Below are 20,622 nucleotides of genomic sequence, written 5' to 3'. Positions count from 1 at the left end.
TTGGCGGTGTTGCTGCATGTGCGTCGCTTCAGGGGACTAGAGAGCTCGATCTAAAATGTTATTGATTATTCGAACAATGTAAAACACAGAGCTAACACTTACCGTACGCGTTCGAGCAACCAGCAGTTAAAAAAACAACAAACAAACGACGCTACGAAAGACGCTGTCGAGTACGTCTACAGCGAAAGCAAAGTCAGTACATTTGCGTGAGTCGAAAAGCGCGAGAGCTGGCCCGCTTTAACAACTGCCCTTTACACACTAAGGCTCGTTTCAGTAGCAACAAAAGGAATGGGCATTGTATATGATGCAATCATAGTCGACAGCGCGTTTATACAACCTTCGAGTATCGCCCAACGGTGCAACAACAAACGCACGCGTACTGCAGCTGCAGCTGCCCGTCCTATATATTTTGCAGCTAGTTTGCGCGGTGCGTTGAAATCAGACATGTTTGCAGCATCTGCAGCGCCGGGTGAAGCTAGCTTACCGGAACGGTGCCGGTAGCGAGCGTGGCCAACGAGCGCCCTGATTGTCGTTATTTATCAGGGCGCCGCCTCAGAAGATGAGCTAATGTATACAAGATCAAATGAGCAGCGACGGCATCGGCGACTGTCGCTACACAGCTGTGAAGAGAAACTTGCTTGTATCGCAGTTATCCTACCAACATCTCGGTACAGGTCAGCGAGCCTCAATAAGGGTTAATTTTTGACATTCCGTTATCCCTGTGCTTATTATTTAACACAGCAGTAAATTTGAGCACGCTTTCTTGACGCTAGCGCAAGGGATCCACAGACAGCGCGGCCGGTGTGGCATGTGGAGGCAGTGCTGCGTTCGGACGATGCTTGAGCGCGGTGTTGCCGCGCAAGCAGCGCAGCAATCCAGACACTGCGTCTGGATTGACTGGAATGACTAATGCAAATGCAGCTTTATTCTACTGATCTTATTCATTTCGTTTGCTGTGCCTAATTAGTAATTGCTGATGTAGCCGAGAAGGGCGGTGAGCTGTGTAACATCAGTGTGCCGCGAATCTCGTTTTAATTTGGTATTCTCGGTTAAGTGTAACGACGCTGAAGCCAGCCGTGCAGCAGTGGTATTACCCTAATTAGGTGCGGGAACAATGACAGAACGGTCGCAGACTTCAGTTGTACTGATTTAATTGAAATCGCAAATGGCCGCAATCGCTTCCAAGATTCGATTATAGTCATCGGCATGCAAATCATCAGTGCAAAACACAGCTGATTCCAAAGGCAAGATTTTTTTTGCTTTTCATGGCTGAGGCCCACAGTGCCGAAAATTTATGCTCTGGGAGACTTTATAAAGCACAATGTCGCCTGGACCACTAAAGTTCGCACAACGGAAAGCAGGGCTGATAGCCACCTGTTGCTTCACGCACTCATAGGAATGCTTGTTTTCTAATGATACAAAAAAAACAATTTTCGAACATTGAACGACGTTTATTTTACAGTTGAGCAAAAGAGGCTCACTAGTTGGAGGGCGCGAACAGTGCTGAACGCCACTGTGCAACAGCTGCCTATCTGCTGGTTGACCTCATGGGATCTTTGAATACGCGGGACCTTCAGCAAAGGATGATAGAACTGGAGAAAACAAATGGCACCAGCAGCATACTGCGCTGCATACTGCGCTGATCCGTAGATCCCTAAAGCGCGGGACGGATCGAAGCAAGCGTGTAAAACGCGCGGCCGGCCAGCATTCCCAAATTGACGTCACAGCCGCCTGTTCCACAGTTTCGACGCCCCGCCTCCGCTGCTTGCGGCAGCGACGAGGGCATGACTGCGGCGCGTTTTTGACATGCGATTTCTGTTTTTCTTATCAACAGAATTGAAAAAAAAAGAAGCATTGACACAAATGATTAACAATACCCCTTCTTTCCAACCACAGAATTTAATGCAATTCGAAAACCGCTACAGCTTTTTAAGCATGGCTATAACTTGTGCAGGTTATGTCGTGCTGTGTTGTATTGCAGTTGGGTCATGTTCAGATCTCAGGGGTCGAGGAACGAGTGATTATTATTGCATTCTAGCTGTACAGTAGTCAATTCATGGAAATCTTCACTGTGTAATACTGGTAATGTGTTACTGCACAGTTCAGAAAAAATTGTTTTTTGCTTCACAGTACTAGCATGAAGTTTAGTCCCTGAAATGTTATTTCAGTGGGGTTTCAGCTCCTGCAGTGCTCGTTGGCATGGTTTGTTTCTGTTTTCAACATTGACGTGCAGTCAACCTGGTTAACTTTACATGAATCAGAATGCAGTGTATTCTTAAACAGAGTCACAGCACACACTTCTCTGTGTTGGGGTGTTTTCAGCCATGTGGTGCTCATTGTGCTTGTTGAAATGTTAACAGAGGCCCACATTACTTGCCTTTCATTTCAGCTTACCAATGTTCACAGCATTACGGAGGTTTTCTATTCTCATGACTATGATTGGGGAGTACTTGGTATTGAGGTGAGCACTGTCTTCATCTCTCTGTTTATTATTTTTGTGTGCTTTTTAATAGTTGAGGGATTCTTTGTTTTACTGCCTTGCTTGATCTTGCATAAGTTTAATTTACTTTTGGTGGCTGGGAGAGTTGGTTGCACAAAGTGCTCATCCTATGTCTGGCAACCAAGTGGTTTAGTTTGTGCCTCCTATAATTGTGCCAGTTCAGCATTATTCAATGTTGGATATCACAGACATGCATGCACGTCATGCACGTGGGGCATGCATGCTCTAAGGTTAAAGTGTTTTGCAAAAGTAACCTTTGCAAGGTGTGAGCTCTTCATGTGCCGCTTGTTGCATCTGCTGTGACTTAAGTCCAGGCCAGCAGTTGCAAAATTATGTGGTCTTCTGCGTCCCCAGGATTTGGCTGTGTATGCCGCAGGAGTAAGCAATTTGACCCACCTTTTGTCAAACAGAAAAAAAAAAATGCTTTTGCTCATACAGAAATTTTGTCTCATAGATATATTCTGTACTGCAAGCTGAGCTCAACAAAGGATGTGCCAGCAGATATTGGCATTGTTTGAAAATGAAGAAAAAATTTTTCATTAACCAAATTTTTACTGCCTACTGCACTTCCCTAGCGGGCGAGTTCAAGAGTTATATTGTTGCGCTAAGGCTTTAGACTGTGATGACGCGTGAGGTTCGTTGCTTTCTCTGAGCTGTTGAGTGTAGACAATTGCAGTAGGATGTGTTAAAAGTGTGATGGCTGGCATTTTCATTTTTTTTCCCCAGCAAAAAGCCTTCGAGAGGTGTTGTGATCTCTGTGTTTGCCATGGTTGGAGGAGCAGTAATTGCTGCATGGTGAGTAGTTGCCCCTTTTCCCTGCCATTGTGCCTTCATTTTGGCATTCTTTGAGTGGACCCTGCAGTTGCTGTTAAAGGTACACTGCGTACATTTGCATTTTGCACAATTTATGGATGCAACATCGGTGTGTTTCACGGTGGTAAAGGTGATTTAAAATTGAAACTAGCACTGATCTCTGCTCGTTTGTGCACAGTGCAACCTTCGGACATCTGGTTTCTGTGAAGGGCCATCAGTGTGTGGACCATGCTTGGAGCAAAACTGCTCCAACAGATTTTTGAATGCGACAAAGTCTGCTACTGCAAAATTTAACCTGCAAAATGACTGTTTTGGCAGGCCAGAAATAGAAACATCTCTAGACATTATTTATCTTGCCAGGTTGGAAGATGTATACCTGGCAGCGCTATCAGAGCTAAACAATATGAGTAAAGTGTCTGACATAAAGAAGTATGAGAGAATTGAGCTGCAGTCAAGAGGGAACTAGGAATGATGAGCAAAAAATATGTGTATGCCAAGAGAAGGGAGCCAGTGTTATTACTAATGGGGATAAAATAGTCAAAATAGCTGAGGAGTTTTACTTATCTATACATCAACCGAAGTATGCAGGGCAATAATATGGGTGGCAGTACCACGGAGCTATCAGGCATTCCGCTGGTAACGAAGAATGAAGTAAAAAAGCTTTAGAAGCTATTAAAACGGGGAAAACAGCTGGGGAGGATAAGGTAATGGTAGATTCAGGGAAAGATGGCTGCAGGGTTGTGCTAGCAAAACTGGTCACCCTGTATTCGCAATGCCTTATGACATCGCAGGTACTGGAACCTTGGAAGAACACTAACATAATCTTATTCGTGTGAAAAAGGACGCTAAGGACGTAAAAAATTAGACCAATCAGCTTACTATTTACATACAAGGTATTTACTAAGGTAATCGGTAATAAAATTAGGACATCCTTAGACTTCAGTCAACCAAAGGATCAAGCAGGTTTTCTTAAAGGGTACTCTATCATTGATCATATCCATACTTTCAACAAAGTTATGAAAAAATGCTCATAATATAACCAGCCTCCTATTGATAGCATTAATTGATTATCAGAAAGCATTTGACTCAGTGGAAACCTCAGCAGTCATGCAACCTTTGCGAAATCAGGGTGTAGATGAGCTGTATGTAAAAGTACCGGAAGATATCTATGGTGGCTGCACAGCAGCCATAGTTCTCTGTAAGGAAAATAATAATACAGTAGAATCTCGGTGACACGAACTCGGCTGATACGAAATTCGGTGTGATACGAATTCATAAAATTCCCCGGCCGAATTGCATTGCGTTCAGTGGGCAAAAAATCGGATGTTCCGAACACTTTTTCTTTTCGCTACGAGTGATACGAACTTCGGTATCACGACTGGTCGAGGCCCACGCACACACGCACAGCAAGAAAAGCGTGCGCAGCACTGATAGCACGGATCACGCACACGCGCGCGAAAGAAGAAAAAAAAAATACAGCGGGTAAAAACCGGCTTGGCAACCCGTGGCAGCAGCGAAGTTGGCGAAGGAAGGCGGTGATATCTTGCCCCCCCCCCCCTCCCGCTCTCTCTCTTTCTCTCCCCTCCCCCCCCCGCATTTTTTTTTTTATCTCGTTGATGCTTTCTACTATTGGTGTTGTGCGCACGGCCTTGCGGCCCTCTCCACATTTCTCCGCCGCCCCGCAGGCCATGCTCTTCCGCTTTCCGGAGTCTCCGCTGCAGCGGCAACACGTTGCTTCGTTTTCTCGTTTGTTGAGGCTGACAACGCGTTGATAGCGCGTCGTTTTGTGATCATCTCGGCAACGTGAAAAGGTACATCATACTGCAATGTCACGGAAGAGAAAGGTGCTGACCTTTAAAGACAAATTGGAAATTTTAAATAAGGTGGACAAAGAGCCCAAGAAAAGGCGCACTGACATGGCCAAGGAGCTAGGCCTGCCACTGTCAACGTTGTCAACGATCGTTGGTCAGCGCGACCAAATTATGCAGAATGTGCAGCACTTCGCGATGAATTCTAAAGAAGCCAAAACTGCCCACCATGTGAAGTTGGAAGAGGTTCTTCTAACGTGGTTCAGAGAGGTCACGGCGGCCGGCGTCCACATCGACGGAAAAGTGCTTCGTGAGAAGGCAGCGGACATCGCACTCGCACTTGGAATTGATGACTTTCAGGCCTCCGGTGGATGGATTCACCGGTTCAAGGTGCGTCATAATCTTTCCTACAAGACCGTTTGTGGCGAAGGAAAAAAAGTCAACGCCTCCGCCGTGGAAGACTGGATGACAACCACACTGCCGTCTTACATAGCGGGATATGAGGCACGTGATGTTTTTAATGTAGATGAAGCAGGGCTGTTTTACAATCTCCAGCCCGAAAAAAGTTTGTGCTTTAAAGGCGATGCCTGCCGGGGCGGACAAAAGAGCAAACAGCGTATCACAGTTTTGTTTTGTTGCAACGCCGACGGATCGGAAAAGATGCCACTGACAGTCATTGGCAAATATCAAAAGCCCCGATGCTTTAAGGCAGCCGGTCGATTGCCCTGCGTCTATAAGGTGAACAAAAAAGCATGGATGACGTCTTCTTTGTTTATGGAATTCATCACATACCTCGACCGCAAGATGTCTTGCCACAACAGAAAAATAGTTTTGCTGCTGGACCAGTGCACCGCCCATCCAAAACAAATGACACTACAGAGTGTTAAGGTGGTGTTCCTGCACCCGAACGCAACAAGTCATTTGCAACCACTGGATGCTGGGATTATAAGGAATGTTAAGCACCATTTCAAAGCTTTGTTGGTGCGCCGCCTCCTCGCGAAGATTGAAAGGAAGGACGCGAATCTCCAGATCACTCTTCTGGACGCTGTGCATTTTCTTGCAATTGCCTAAGATCGCGTCGTTCCCACGACCATCGCCAATTGTTTCGCGAAGTGTGGGGTTTTCAAATCCGCTGTGGCTACTGCCTCGCAAGTGCCAGACCCGATTCCCATCGATGTCTGGGATCAACTTGACGTCGACTGTTGCGTCGACGATTTCGTCACCGCGGACGACGACCTCGCCACCTGTGGTCTCCGCTCGGTTGAAGATATTGCGGAGGAAGCGTCATCACAGCCTGGCACTCCATGCAGTGACGAAGATGACGGCGACCAAAGCGTTGATGACCCACCGCCGACGGCAGCAGAAACGATGCACGCCATCGATGTTCTGCGGCACGCCGTGACCTCCGAGTCTGTGCGGGAGAAGACAGTGGCCCAATTTTTCAGTTTTCAAAACTCTCTGTTATCAGATCTCGCGGAAAAGAAGGTGCAGAAGGATATACGCGATTTCTTTCAACGAAAATAAATATTTCGTACCTGTTGGAAAACTTGAAAACGGATTTTGCTCGCTTTTTGGTGATACGAAATTTCGGGTGATACGAAAATTTTCGTCTCCCTTTGAATTTCGTATCACCGAGATTCTACTGTATTCCCATAAAGAAAGGTGTTAGACAAGGAGACACAATATCCCCAGTACTATTCACATCTTGCTTATAGGAAGTATTCAGTAACTTGGAATGGGAGTAGTTTGGGGCAAGGGTTGATGGAGAATACATACCTCAGTAATCTGCGATTCACCAATGACATTGCCTTGCTAAGTGACTGACTCAGGGGACAAATTGCAAAGAATGATTTATGAGCTATGTAGGAAAAGCAGAAAGGTAGGTCTAAAAAATAAATGTGTCAAAGATTTAGGTAATGTTCAACAGCCTTGGAAAGGAATAGCAATTTACAGTAGGTAGCGAAGCACTGGAAATGGTAGGCGAATTTGTTTAGTACAGTTAATAACCACAGTTTCAGACGACAAAAGGGAAATAACAAGGAGTATAAGATTCGAATGGAGCACATTCAGAAAGTACTCGCAGATCATGAATAACAAGTTACCGTATCCCTCGAGAGGAAAGTAACAACTGTATCTTACCGGTACTCGCCTGTGAGGCAGAAGCGTGGAGGCTAAAGAGAGGGGTTCAACCTGAATTGTGGACAGTGCAGAGACCTGTGGAAAGGAAAATGATGAGTGTAACATTAAGAGACAGGAAGTGTGCATAGTGGGTCAGAGAACAAATGCAGGTTAGTGGTATCCTAGGGGAATATCTTTGTAATAACTTTACAAAAATCTTTGTTAACTGCCGTTCAAGCAACCACCCCTCATGTAATGTCCCGCCTGGGGCCCTTGAGGTTCTAATTAATAAATAAATAAAATCAAAGAGAAATGGGAAGGATCAGGGCATGTAGTGCAAAGGGAGGATAACTGATGGACCATAACAGTGGAAAACTGTATTCTCAGAGAAAGCAAGTTAGTAGGGAGCAGCAGCAAGTTGCAGGTGGGTGGATGAGAGCATTGAGTTCGTGGGGATGAAATGGATGCAGCTAGCACAGAACAAGATTAATAGGATGGACATGGGAGAGACCTTTGCCCTGCAGTGGACATAGTGAGGCTGAGTATGATTTGAATTTTGACTTCGGTAAGGTAGAGCTTGTAAGCATGTCAATATTTACTTGTATTGTTTACTAGTGTTGCTGATGCAGCTGCAGTTCTTGTTGTTGGAATGGTAACTGCATCTAATATAATGCATCACACATCAGACTCTCTGAATGACTGACAGGCTGTCTTATAGAGATATGATAGAAATTTAGGTTTGGACCAATTGGCTCACACTCGAAACAAAAAGCACAGTATGAGTGCTGGATGAGCGGATTACTTTCCCTCCGAAAACACTGTGCCGCTCGTGCCTTGCTTTCCCCTGTGCAGCAGAGACCTGACCTTCGACTTCAGCGGCTACACGTTAGTCCTGCTCAACGATTTCTTCACCGCGGCCAATATCATTTGCGTTCGCAAAGTGGTTGATGCCAAGGTAGGTGCCTTCTGTGGCATAAGTGTTGCTTCTGTGTGTGCGGCTCTGACATGCAGCCCACATAAAATGTCGTGCTCCCGGAAAATGGCCTCATCACTGGGACCCCATGTAGTTTGTAGCCCCCATTTCTCAGCACACTGTCTACAAAGGTGGTCTAATTTATTGGCTTGGTGCCCAGTTTGGTTGATTGTAACACTTGATTAGTTGGTTCATCTACCACTTGATTTTGATTACTGGCCAACCATTAGCACATCAGTTGTACAGTCGAGCCCGGATAATTCGAATTTTGGTTATATCGAACTCACGGAATATCCCCTTTAAAATCCCATGTAAAAGTATAGGAAAGCTGCGTCGTATATCCAACTCAATTTCACCGGTCGTTCGGTACATTGAACTCCGCATAATGCATTGGATGGTGCGCCTTTTCCAAAGACGATTGCATCACCCTCGGCCCTTTGCTGAGGGACGTTTTCAAGTTACGCGCGGAAGGAATGAGAGGGCACTGGCGGCAGTGCCACGCTCTTTTTCCCAAAAATGCTCGCATCTGCGGTGATCGCTGCCGTGCTCCAGCACGTGACGTTTGCAAGCCATATGCGTGAAGAAATGAGAGGGAACCAATGTGGCCGTGGTGTTAGGGAAAGGGGAAAAATGCGATAGAGCGAAGCGCAAGGGTGTGCCCACTCTTCTGCCGAGCTTTATCTCTCTCCTTCCTCTCTTTCCCGGTCTGCGTGGCAGACGCTTTCTCCAGTGTGTGTTGTGAACGCTCTGCGCGCGGCGGCTGATGTGCGTCTCGTGGCGTCGTGCTGAACACTCCTAAGCTATGGCGGCTGCGGACGCTAAAAAGCGGCAAGTCGTTTGTTTTCTTTTTCTTTTTTTCCCGTTTTTTTTTGCGGGAATCGTTCATTCTTGCCATCGGGCTCAGCATGCGGCGTAGCGTATGCTATGGCAGCTGTGGACGTTAAGAAGCTGCAATTTTTTTTTTCTTTTTCGAGAGTCGTCTTTACTTGTAATGCTGAACATGCGACACAGCGTAAGCTATGGCGGCTGCGGCGGCAGGTTTTATTTTCTTTTTTTGTGAGAGTCGTCTATTCTTACATCTATCAATCAATGAAAGCACGCGGTCAGCTACGATCATGACACCGATTTTTAGCATTGTTCGCTTCAAACGGCATTTGCAGCTATCACTCTTTCCAATGATCTTGTGGCAACTATAGTGGACTACGCCCACACCAAGCGCGGCGTGATAAATCGAACCAGACTTGTGCAATCAAGCCATCACGGCCACTCTGCTAAGCCCGCTCCCTGCCACCATAGGATCTATCAAAAGTATAGTAAAAAAATAAACACGCCATGACATTATCTCTGCATAGCATCTTGGCGCGTTGCTAATAAATGAGCTGTGGATGCGACGGTCGAAATGGAGAGACGTGCCACTGAACGCTTATTTTTTCAGGGGAAAAAATGGGTCGTGAGTTTATTAAGCGAGTGGGTTGATTACACGACAAATACAGTATTATTTTTCATGATCGCAAGTGGCGTCTCAAGCCAGTTTTTTATATCGAATTATCAATATATCAAACTATTTCGCGATCCCCTTCGAGTTCGATATATCCGGGTTTGACTGTATGTCCATCGACAACAGCATGGGGCATATTAACGCAACAGTGTCCATCAGCCCCGACAGCAATGGATGATAATTCAATAGATGGAGAACACGTGTCTTTTACCTTCCAAGCCTTTTCCGCGGACAGATACCCCTACCAAAGAAAAATGTTTTTCACATGACGTTAGCTTTCGTCCCTGAGAGAGCACAATTACTTCTGCAAGGATGCCATATCAAAGCAAATAAAGCGTGATCTTCATATTCGACAGCGTAGTACACCAATCAAGCGCAGCATCGAGTGCTTTGTTTTGTAGGGCTTATAGAGTGTTTGGTGCTTCGAGCATATAACAAGGTGACTAATTAATACTGTTACGGATGGGGTGGGTTTATTCACAGATAATGAAGGATGAACTCGAGGCAGAGTAGGTAGCCAGGCCAACATTCTTCGCACTTCGTCAGCCTCCTCTTCTTCCTACAGTCACTTTCACTTCATTCATACCAGTCACTGTGCAGCGTGTGACAATGCGAAGTATGTGCCATATGCGACGTAAAGCGCACTTCACGTATAGTCATGTATTATAGTTGTCGACCGTTTACTTCAGAGAGTGCACATATCAACGAGCTTTGCAACCTTGTTCAAGTTCAATTCACGGAAAATAAAAATCAAGCAAGCAGATCTTCCTGAAGCCGCGCCGCAGACGGTACACTGTAACACGCCACAGATTCAGCACAAGAGCTCTGCATGGGCATGGAACAGATCAGGAATGCGGCAGTGCAAGGAGGGTGCCTGCCTCCATATTCCCTGGTTTTGCTTCTCTGCCCTGCGCTCCCCATTGGCACTAGCAGCTTCGCCACACGCTTTTGAAGCATGTTTTGCATTATGCCGACAAGGTTTCTGGACTAACTGTGTGATGTGTTATAAAGAAATGAATGATTCAGGCAGGCCTGAGTGCATTTCTTCTTTGTGTAGTTTTTGCCTCAAAAGCTTCTTTCTGTTCATTCTTTTTACACGCTTCCCTCTCAGGATCTCAGCAATTATGAGCTCCTCTTCTACAATGCCTTGCTCATGGTGGTTCCTCTCAGCTTTTTCTCCTGGCTCTTGGGAGACATGCAAATGGTGAGTCTGGGGCTATTAACGCAAAAGCGTTACTTCGCTATGTTTACAGATTTCTGTCTGCAGACCGCGTCCGCAAAATCGTGCCTGCAGCAATTGCGGGTTAATTGAGAAGTGGTAGAGGTTATTGAGTGGTGTCAATCGATAGATGGTGTCCTAATGTTAAGTCCAAGAATAATTTAATTAGGTAATAAGTTAATAAGTTAGGCCAATAGGTTAATTAGGTAATTAATTAGAATAACTTTGCAGGAAAGGAAAGGCGCAGTATCTTCCACACTTGTTCTGGACACCTGAACTAGATGTAAGGGAAAGGAGGAAGGGGGGAGTGAAAGCAGAAAGAGAGAAACGGGTGTCACAGTGGATATGCCGTCAAGGATGTGACGTCGCGCAGCCGGAAGTAGAGCCAAAAAAAGGGCATAGGAAGGAATTGGCGCGCAATTTGAAAGTACCGAAGACTAAAAGGGGCAAACAAGAAGGGAATTAATGTGAGGATGTGACGTTACACAACAGGAAGTAGAGCCGAAAAACGTCGTAGGAAGGGATTGGCGCGCAATTTGAAAGTACCAAAGACTAAAATGGGCAAGCAAGAAGTGAATTAAGCTACTAGAAGAAACCAAAAGCAACCAACAGCAGCATCCGTGCTTTCGCATTACTCCAATGTAGATTCTGCAGTGCTCTTTAATTTTTGTAGCATCATTATCTGGACTAATCTGGTTGCCTGGTGTAAATAGGTATTTGTCAGTTTCTTTTACGACCTCTGCTTCCACGTAGCCGTTCAGGCCAAAGTCGTCTCGTCTTCCTCCTCCTTTTCGGGATATCTCGAAGGGGCGTGTGCAGTGTGAGCACATTTTATGATGGCACTGGTGGAAGTGCTGCTCCATTTGCTGCTCCAAACTGCTTTCCCTGCTCCAGCTCTCTCTGAAACAGAATATTGCTCCAAAACTGTGCCGAACCGGCTGCCTCGCTGTTCAGCCATCAAATTTAGCAGAAACCATTGTTCTGCTAAATTTGATGGCTGAACAGCGAGGCCATCAAATTTAGCAGAACACAGGTTTTTGCCGCACAATAGCCTGTGGTACGGCCTACGAAAAATGTGGTGCTATGCTATTAGATTAAGTGACTGTGAGAAGCACAGTAGGGCGGTGACATGTTGTGAGTTGTGTGTACATGTGATAGGGGGACCATAGTCCGAACGATGGAAGACACCAGTGGCAGGTTTAATAATGCATCTGGCAGTGGGCGTAATATATGTAAAATTTTCGTAAACTAGAACAGCATAGAATATAATAAGTCCGTGTTCATAAGTAAATATAAAAGAAGCCACAAGCATTTGGAAGGAATTAATTGCGAAAAACTGTGCTGCACACTGACATAGCATCTTTTCCTAGCCTTTTGAGTCACCATTGGAGAGAGAAGTGAGAGCAGCAAGCGAAAGAGCCACTCGTGGGCTATCTCAAGCTCTTGGGAAACTTGTCTGGCAACAAGGAGCTGCACGAGCGCTTCTGTTGGTCCTGCTTTGAAAACGAACAGGCACTGCAACATCGAGCCTCTAGGTTAATAACAGGCATGTTGAGCCTAGGTCATATAAAAGCATGCTTAAAGCATTATGAAGATGACGCCATCAAGGTGACAATCACTAGAAATGTTCTTGTGAATGTTGGAAAACCATAGAAGGCCTATCTCTAACATGTTAAATTTAAAGAAGTCGCAATGTCGAAGCAAAAACGTCAGAAGCCACTGGCAGAAGGCCACGAAGTTAAGAATCTGAAGGAGGAAAAGGCTACACTTGAGCACAGTCTTTCCTTCCTGATGACACTACTGACCAGTGCACAGAAATTTTTTGTCAGCACAGGCATAGGATCAGATATGATGTGCACAAGATAGCAGAAATGTGCTGCTCATTAATGTTAACTCCAAACTATTGGTGGTACTTGAGCACATCAAAGTGGCAGACTTCATATTTCTTGAATATGTGAAGTCGTAATAGTCAAAAGCTTTGTTAGTTACTGTGCAGGTATGAATCGTAGAAGCAAATATAGTCGAAGCAAATATAACCAAAATTCGAATTTTGGTTATATCAAACTCGGGGAATATTTCCTTCAAAATTCTATGTACAAGCATAGGAAAGCTGTGTTGTATGTCAAACTCCAGTTTCACCGGTCGTTCAATATATCAAACTCCGCACCACGCTCTGGAAGGTGCGCCTTCCCCAAAGACTATCGCATTACCTTCGGCCATTTGTCGCATGGCGTTTTCAAGCCATGCGCGGAGAGAATCAAAGAGAACAGTTCGGCAACGGCTGGTTTAGAGCAGTGCCGCACCCTTTCCCCAAAGGCGCGCTCATCTGCGGTGATCGTTTGCCGCGCGCCAGCACGTGACGTTTGCAAACCATGTGCGTGAAGGAACGAGAGGGAATCGGTTTAGCAGCGGCCGGTACAGAGCAGACGCAGCCAATGCAGCCGTGATGTTCGGGAGAGGGGAAACGCGCGATAGAGCGAAGTGCAAGGTGTGCCCATTCTTCTACTAAGCTTTCTCTCTCCACTTCCTTTCTCTTTCCCAGTCTTCGTTTGCAGCAGCACGTACTACGCAATCAACCCATCATGTGTACTCCACCAAGTTCGCTCCCCGCCAACGCAGGAGCTAACATCAAAAGTATAGTCAAAAGATAAACACCCAGCGTCGTTATCGCTGTGTAGCATCTTGGCGTGCTGCCAATAAATGAGTTGGGGATGTGACGGCTGAAACGGAGGGATGCGCCACTTACATATTTTATTTTTTCATATTCTCAGTGGCAAAAGTGTAGGGTGGGTTCATTTGCGAGTGAGTTGATTACGTGACAAATGCGGTGTCATTTTTCATGATCGCAAGCGACGTCTCAAGCCGATTTCTGTATATCGAATTATCAATATCAAATTATTTCGCGATCTCCTTAGAGTTCGATATATCTGGGTTTGACTGTATTCCGTTTGCGCCTAGTCTGTTTCAAATTGAAACATGTGTACATGTTTTACTGTTTGTCTTGTCAGAGATGTGCATGTTGTCAGTAAAGCATTTAGCTTGGAATAAAAAGGAATAAAATTGGGTGTTTTTGTATGTAAGGAATAAAAAATTGCAGGTAATAAAAGTGTTTGACATTTGACATGAGAAACATGCTTCCAAACATAATTCGAATGGTCCAAAGCTCTTGCTTTAGCTTCAAGGCTGCTCCAGAATTGCTTTATTGCTGCTTCCCGAGTAGCTCCAAAATGCCCGAGCCTGCTTCTAACTCTGTATATTCTGTATATCGAATTATCAATATCAAATTATTTCGCGATCTCCTTAGAGTTCGATATATCTGGGTTTGACTGTATTCCGTTTGCTCCTAGTCTGTTTCAAATTGAAACATGTGTACATGTTTTGACTGTTTGTCTTGTCAGAGATGTGCATGTTGTCAGTAAAGCATTTAGCTTGGAATGAAAAGGAATAAAATTGGGTGTTTTTGCATGTAAGGAATAAAAAATTGCAGGTAATAAAAGTGTTTGACATTTGACATGAGAAACATGCTTCCAAACATAATTCGAATGGTCCAGAGCACTTGCTTTAGCTTCAAGGCTGCTCCAGAATTGCTTTATTGCTGCTTCCCGAGTACCTCCAAAATGCCCGAGCCTGCTTCTAACTCTGCACCTAAAAAAAAGAAAGAGAAGGTAAGTAGGTTTGCAGGCATTAAAAAGAAAATTTTAAGTTCTTCATGCTGCTTGTAACACTGTAGCCAGCACATGAGAACACGTTAGAAGGATTAAGGGAATCTAATTTTCGTCTGTGCTTCACAGATGCTGTTTCTCCATGTAGACATTTCTCCAGTAGAAATGTCATTGCCCCGCTGTGATGGTGCAGTGGTTAGAGTGCGCGAATCTTGGTTTGGGCCTGTTGGTCAGATTGCATAATAAGAGACAGTGCAAACAAACAAGGACGAAACACACTCCGGTTGTCTTGTGTTTTGTCCTTGTCTGTTCGTGCTGCCTCTTATTATTAGGGCATTCGACTGTTGTGCCCAAGGATGCGGGATCGAATCCTGGCTGCAACAGCTGTTTTTTGATGGAGGTGAAAAGCTAGGTACCCATTTGCGGTGCGATGTCAGTGCATGTGAAAGAATCCCAGGGGGCCAAATTTCCACAGCCCTTCACTACAGTGTCCCTCATAGCCAGAGTCACTTTGGGATGTTAAACTCTGCCAACCCTACAAACTATGAACCAGAAATTTGAAATGGATCAAAAGATGTTTCCATTACGTTTCCATGTTTCCATGTTCTCACCTCTTATATAGCTAGAGCTCTTATTTGCGCCCCGCCGGGGTGGAGCAGTGGTTACGGCACTCGGCTATTGTTCCCAAGGAAGCGGGATCGAATTCCGGCTTCGGCGGCTGCTTTTCGATGGAGGCGAAAATCAAGACGCTCGTGTGCTGTGCGATGTCAGTGCACGTTAAAGAACCCCAAGTGGTCGAAATTTCTGGAGTCCTCCACTACGGTGTCTCTCATAGCCTGAGTCGCTTTGGGACGTTAAACCCCACAAAACAAACAAACAAGCTCTTGTTCGCGCTCCCCGCATCTGCGATGAAAAATAGTACATGCTCTTGACAAAAGGAAATAATAGTTGCTTTGTCTGCAAGCTGAATACATCTTACAACTAAATAAAAAACACCTTTTTTAGGGAGAAAGGATCGGATTCAGTGAATTTGTATGTTTTGTTTGTCGTTTTCGTTCGTGTTGAATTTTCGCTGTCCCGCAACCCTGCCAGCGATGCCCTCCACGCTGTGCAACGCAGCGACTTCGACTGCCTCTTCAGAGCGGACTTTTTCTTTAAGAACCGCACTGCGAAGATGTCCAGACACGCGAAGCAAGTTATTGCAAATGTGTATGCATGGAATAGAGCCCGTTTCTGCAGAAACAATTCGGCCACGAAACGAGCGCATAGTGATACACCTCCTTTTTTTTATCTTGTGGACTACTTGCGTAGCTTTCGCTGCATTGCACCTGATGTATGAAACGGAGTTTAGGGTCTCTGCAAGATGTTGCTAAAAGTTATGGGGGACACTTAAGCTCTGCCTTTAAGGATATTGTTACGGACGACATCAAGGAAGAAAAAGCGGGCAGTGGCGCGGACAGGAGCGCTCGCGCTAGGCCCGGCAACATTTTCAGTAAACGTCATCTCACTGTTATCGACAATCTCTCTGTCCTCTGTTCTCCTGTTTTCATCGGCTTGCCGTATCGTAACATATGGTGGAGGTGCTGGGTACTTCGTCATCACCCCCCCCCCCGTCCTGGTCTGGAGCATCAGCGCCCTGCGACTTCTTGCGCCGTCGGCGAAAGGTTAGGAGGCACTGCATGGCTGTTCCCCAGCCTGCCGGACCCAGAAAGACCTTGCTGTTCCTCCGCCCAAATCGTCCCCCCCTGCCCCGACCACAAGACACGACGAAGGAGAGACTGACCCGAGACGCCACACATGACCACAAGACACAAGGAGAGACCCGAATGACCTAATGTGACCCCACTGACCTGATCTGCCGACCAAAGACCCTACGACCCAAGACACCGCAACACTTCAAGACATTCTCTCCTGCCTATGCCATGCGGTGCGTGCCTTGGCCTCCGCCATCGAGTCGTGGCAACGTGTGGCCCGAGAGTGTCCTGCCAAGGTTCATCGCGAATCATCGTGCCGGCAAGCCATTCTATTCTTCTTTCTTCCTCTTCTTTTCAAGCATCTTGACACACCCATCATCATGCCATGGAATCATCAACATCGTGCATTTCCTCGTCCACGATTGGGACCATCGCTCGGTGGCCCCGGGTTATGTTACGGACGACATCAAGGAAGAAAAAGCGGGCAGTGGCGCGGACAGGAGCGCTCGCGCTAGGCTCGGCAACATTTTCAGTAAACGTCATCTCACTGTCATCGACAATCTCTCTGTCCTCTGTTCTCCTGTTTTCATCGGCTTGCCGTATCGTAACAATATGACGCGATAGCTTACGCCACCAACCCACATATAGAGCCTCGCTTAACTAAGCTGTATGAATGTCCTTGCATGGCCTAGCTAGTGGTAACATGATTGCAACGGCAGGCTGATTCTGATATCACCATCACATTAAAAGGAGAGGCCCGAGTTGGCAGCTCCTGCAACACATTATGTTAGGCAAACAATGCATTCAGTGAGTATGCACCGATGTCAGCTGCACGCTGCCGCCTGCCAGCGCCATGCTCGCAGTTTTTCTCTCACAACGGCGTATTTATTTATTCTGCATTTTGCAGAACCGTTCCACAAATCGTAAGCATTCCGCGCTTTCCGGTCCAATGCAACCAGATGTCAAATACTGCCACGAACCTTCATGTGCCGTGGTGCTAGATCACTCCCCTTGTCATGCCGACATGATCGGAGAAAATCATGCACCATAAGGATAAGAGCAGCTCACACTTGCTCTGGCAATTGTGGAAGCCACATTGTCCTCTGGCTGTTCAAAAACTAGTAGGCCACTTCCAGCTTGTATGCGGGACGGCAGCTCGTGCACCACACTTGCGCCTGTGCGTGTCTAGCACCGTGCGCAGGCACATGGAGTGTTCCAGATTCGGGGATTTTCATGATCTTTATCATCCAGTATGTGTATTGTCTGCTGAGAGTACCTTGCTGGAGACATCTCATGTAGAAACTTTTTTCGGTACCCCTAAACACATTCGGCATCCCGCATTTCTTGAAACCGCGGCCGACTCTCTGCTTGGGAGTACTGGCCAAGCGTCCGCAATTCGACTGAAAGGCACAGCCAGCATGACTGAACAGGCCTGTGAGAAACCCGTGCGACATGCAGAGTGATCTTTTCGCAACCCTTGCATCATGCAAGGTGCGATTGACCTTCCGGTTGCATGTGCGCCGCGGGCACCGTGGCTGCGAGTATCGCAGGATCGGCATGGTGAAACCGAAACCATGAAAACAGGCAGCCCATGTCCCTGCTGCATAGTGCTTCTTCTTGCTGGAAGCCTGATGCTGATAGCACTTATTAATAATAAGGTCGTAACTTTGAATTTAGGCTGAAATATGTTCGGATCTGCATATAATACAAGCTGGAAATCTGACTCAATAAAATTGAACACAAAAAAAAAAAGAAACATTATTCGCGAGCTTTTATGGTTACTCTTATATTATGGGAACAGATGCTCCTGGAGCCTAATATTAGTGGTCTTCTTTCCATTTAATGTAGAACCAACATGCTGCATGGTTTACTACTCCACATTGCTTTGTACTTGGCTGTGATTATTTAAACGTTCCACACGGCCGATTTTGCCAGTTTGGGGTCGCATTGCATGTGGAATATTTTCGGGTGGGTGTGTAGATCGAGTGGTGATAGTGGTGTTTATTAGCAGGCAGGATTTGTCGATACTGCGGGCCAGTAGCAGCTAGCAGTCGGTATTGATTTATGAAGCCTACAGATGGTTGTGATGTAGCAGCTACAAGGGGGTAGAGTGAGAGGTACAAGGTGGTAGAGTGAGAGGTAATGTCTTGTTTGTGGACACATGCTGTGGGTCTCATAGGAACTGTGCTTGGTCTTATCCAAGGCTCTGTAGCCAAGTCCAGCAGTCAGTATTAGTTTTCATGACTTGCCAGTTTTAAAATGGTTTGATTCGTCATCTGAACAGGTTTAGGGTTTGTAGGAGGTCAGATTAGAGCATGAGATTGGAAATTTACATAGTTTGGTGTCAACGGCTGGTGTGCAGCCATAATAACTGTGATTTGGCGCGAAAAGCCTCTGTTCTGCACTGCATGCCACTTAGCTCGGATGGGGGGGATTATGAACGAGCTGCATTCATCAGAAGCTCGTTGCAGTATCGATAGGTATCATCATCAGCAACGCTTTATTCCAGTTTAGTGTCGGCGGCCCTGATCAGCTTCCTCCATCCTGGGCGATTCTGGTAATCCAGTGTTGTGACCGCTAGTCCGATGCCGGCCAGGTCGCGTTTCACAGCATCCAGCCAGCGCATCTTTCGGGCGGCCAATTGGGCATTTGCTGTCTACCTTAAGTTGAAGGCAGTTGCTGCCACAGTCCCATTGCTCGCCCGGCGGACGTGTCCGTACGAGCGCAGGCAACTTTCCCAAATTTTATCAACGATTGGCGCAACATCCCATTGACGTCGAATGTCCTCATTGCGTTGCCAATACATTAGGGTGGAACCATCCATCCAGTATCGATAGGTACTTTTATGTTAATTAATTTTTATCTGCCCACTCTAACATTGGTCTATTGAGTACAGTCTGGTATACATCTGTGGTGCAGGCATAGGCATCTTATTTTTTATTTTATAAAAACAGTGTCATGACATTTGTCCGCTGAGTATGTATTCTGTGCCGGTTCCACTCAATTTAAGGGAGGCTTCTGCTCACCCGAGTTTCCCATCTCTCTTTCTCTGGTGAAGGCCCTGGATTTCCCCCGGTGGATGGAGCCTGGTTTCTTGAGTGCCTTCCTTTGTTCCTGCCTCATGGGCTTCATGATCATGCATGCCACTGTGCTGTGCACGGCGTTCAACTCTGCACTCACCACCACCATTGTTGGCTGCCTTAAGGTGGGTGGCGCCCCAGTGACATGGCAGGGGGACGCAGATGAAACAGCCTGATGTTTGAAGTGCCTGTGTTCAGGTGGAAAGTAAAGTATAAAAAGGCATTGGGGTTGGTAGCACTCGGTATCAACACCCTGCTGTCGTCGGCAGCATTGCGAAGCACGCATGCGAGTGGAGTAGCGGTGAGAGCGTAAGGATATCGTTTGGAGCTCGCGCAAAGAACACTCTACACGTGTGCCTGTGCGTTCATCCTCGCATTCATGCGTCGTTACACACACTGAAAGGAGATCGTTGACGCTGAGTTGGTCTGTAGGTGGGCTTTCCTGCAAGTATGCAGACAGTAACAAGGCATGCCTATGGAAGACTGAGGTGCGCTGTGCATGCACAGTTTCGCTTGGTGTTGAGGAAAAGGTGTGTGTGTACAACCATTCAAGCACAGTGCTCATCGGATCATGTGAGTCTTCATTGTGCCCAAAGACAGGAGGGGATGAGGTGATGTGACAAAAGCGCCAACAAGGCACAGAGATAAGACAATGGGAGGCAGAGGCAAAACGCCGCAAACATGAGGACGAAGAATTGAAACGGGAAAAAAGAAATGTACACTTGTAAATACACCATGTATCAAATTCGAAGGGAATCATGATATAGTTCGATACTTTGATAATTTGGTATATAAAACAAGCCTACAGATGGGTTTGCCTGTAACCTAGAAGCGTTAGTGTGATCTACTGGCGCTAGGGATGTTCTTCTTGCAATGATGTGCTGCATGTTGGTAATGGAAAAAGGGGGTGCAAACGTTACAGACGCAGAAAAAATGGAAAACACAGGACACGGCATGCATCCTGTGTCTTTCTTTTTTTTTTTTCGGTGTGTCTGTTACATTTGCAAACCTGCTGCAACCGATGCTGCTTTTGAAAAACCTGTCACTAGCTATAAGAGGTCTAATTCTGTTGCTGGTACAATGTGAACACAGAGAAAGTGATTTTGGAGTGCCGTTAGAAGTACCCCTTGCAGTGTCGTTCGGTATATTGAATGATCCATTAGTAGGTGTGCGATAAATGCGACTAACGGTATTATTCTTTTGCTTAGGTTTTCCAAGGGGATGTTCAAGCAGTTCTATATAAGAAATTACTCAATA

General features: G+C 46.1%; 1 protein-coding gene across 5 annotated transcripts in view; it reads left to right on the top strand.

Moving 5' to 3' along the window:
* Positions 1–20,622, top strand: part of frc (UDP-sugar transporter UST74c fringe connection) — a 45,892-nt gene that overhangs the window by 11,537 nt on the left and 13,733 nt on the right. For 3 of the 5 annotated variants that reach the window (XR_014700123.1, XM_084576185.1, XM_084576186.1), the window contains exons 5-9: positions 2,390–2,461; positions 3,227–3,295; positions 8,092–8,194; positions 10,822–10,914; positions 19,344–19,490. Coding sequence is in view for 2 of the 5 variants with exons in the window: in XM_084576185.1 (XP_084432311.1) it covers positions 2,390–2,461; positions 3,227–3,295; positions 8,092–8,194; positions 10,822–10,914; positions 19,344–19,490 (484 nt within the window). In the remaining 3 variants the exon portion in view is untranslated. The remainder of the gene's footprint in view (positions 1–2,389; positions 2,462–3,226; positions 3,296–8,091; positions 8,195–10,821; positions 10,915–19,343; positions 19,491–20,622) is intronic. The other 2 variants (XR_014700124.1, XR_014700125.1) reach the window with 2 other exon arrangements.

This window comes from Amblyomma maculatum, chromosome 8 (genome assembly GCF_055883805.1).
Source record: "Amblyomma maculatum isolate TAMU_Amacu chromosome 8, ASM5588380v1, whole genome shotgun sequence".
Classification (NCBI taxonomy): domain Eukaryota; kingdom Metazoa; phylum Arthropoda; class Arachnida; order Ixodida; family Ixodidae; genus Amblyomma; species Amblyomma maculatum.
Note: the sequence above shows the minus strand (reverse complement) of the source record. Positions and strands in the feature narration are given on the sequence as shown.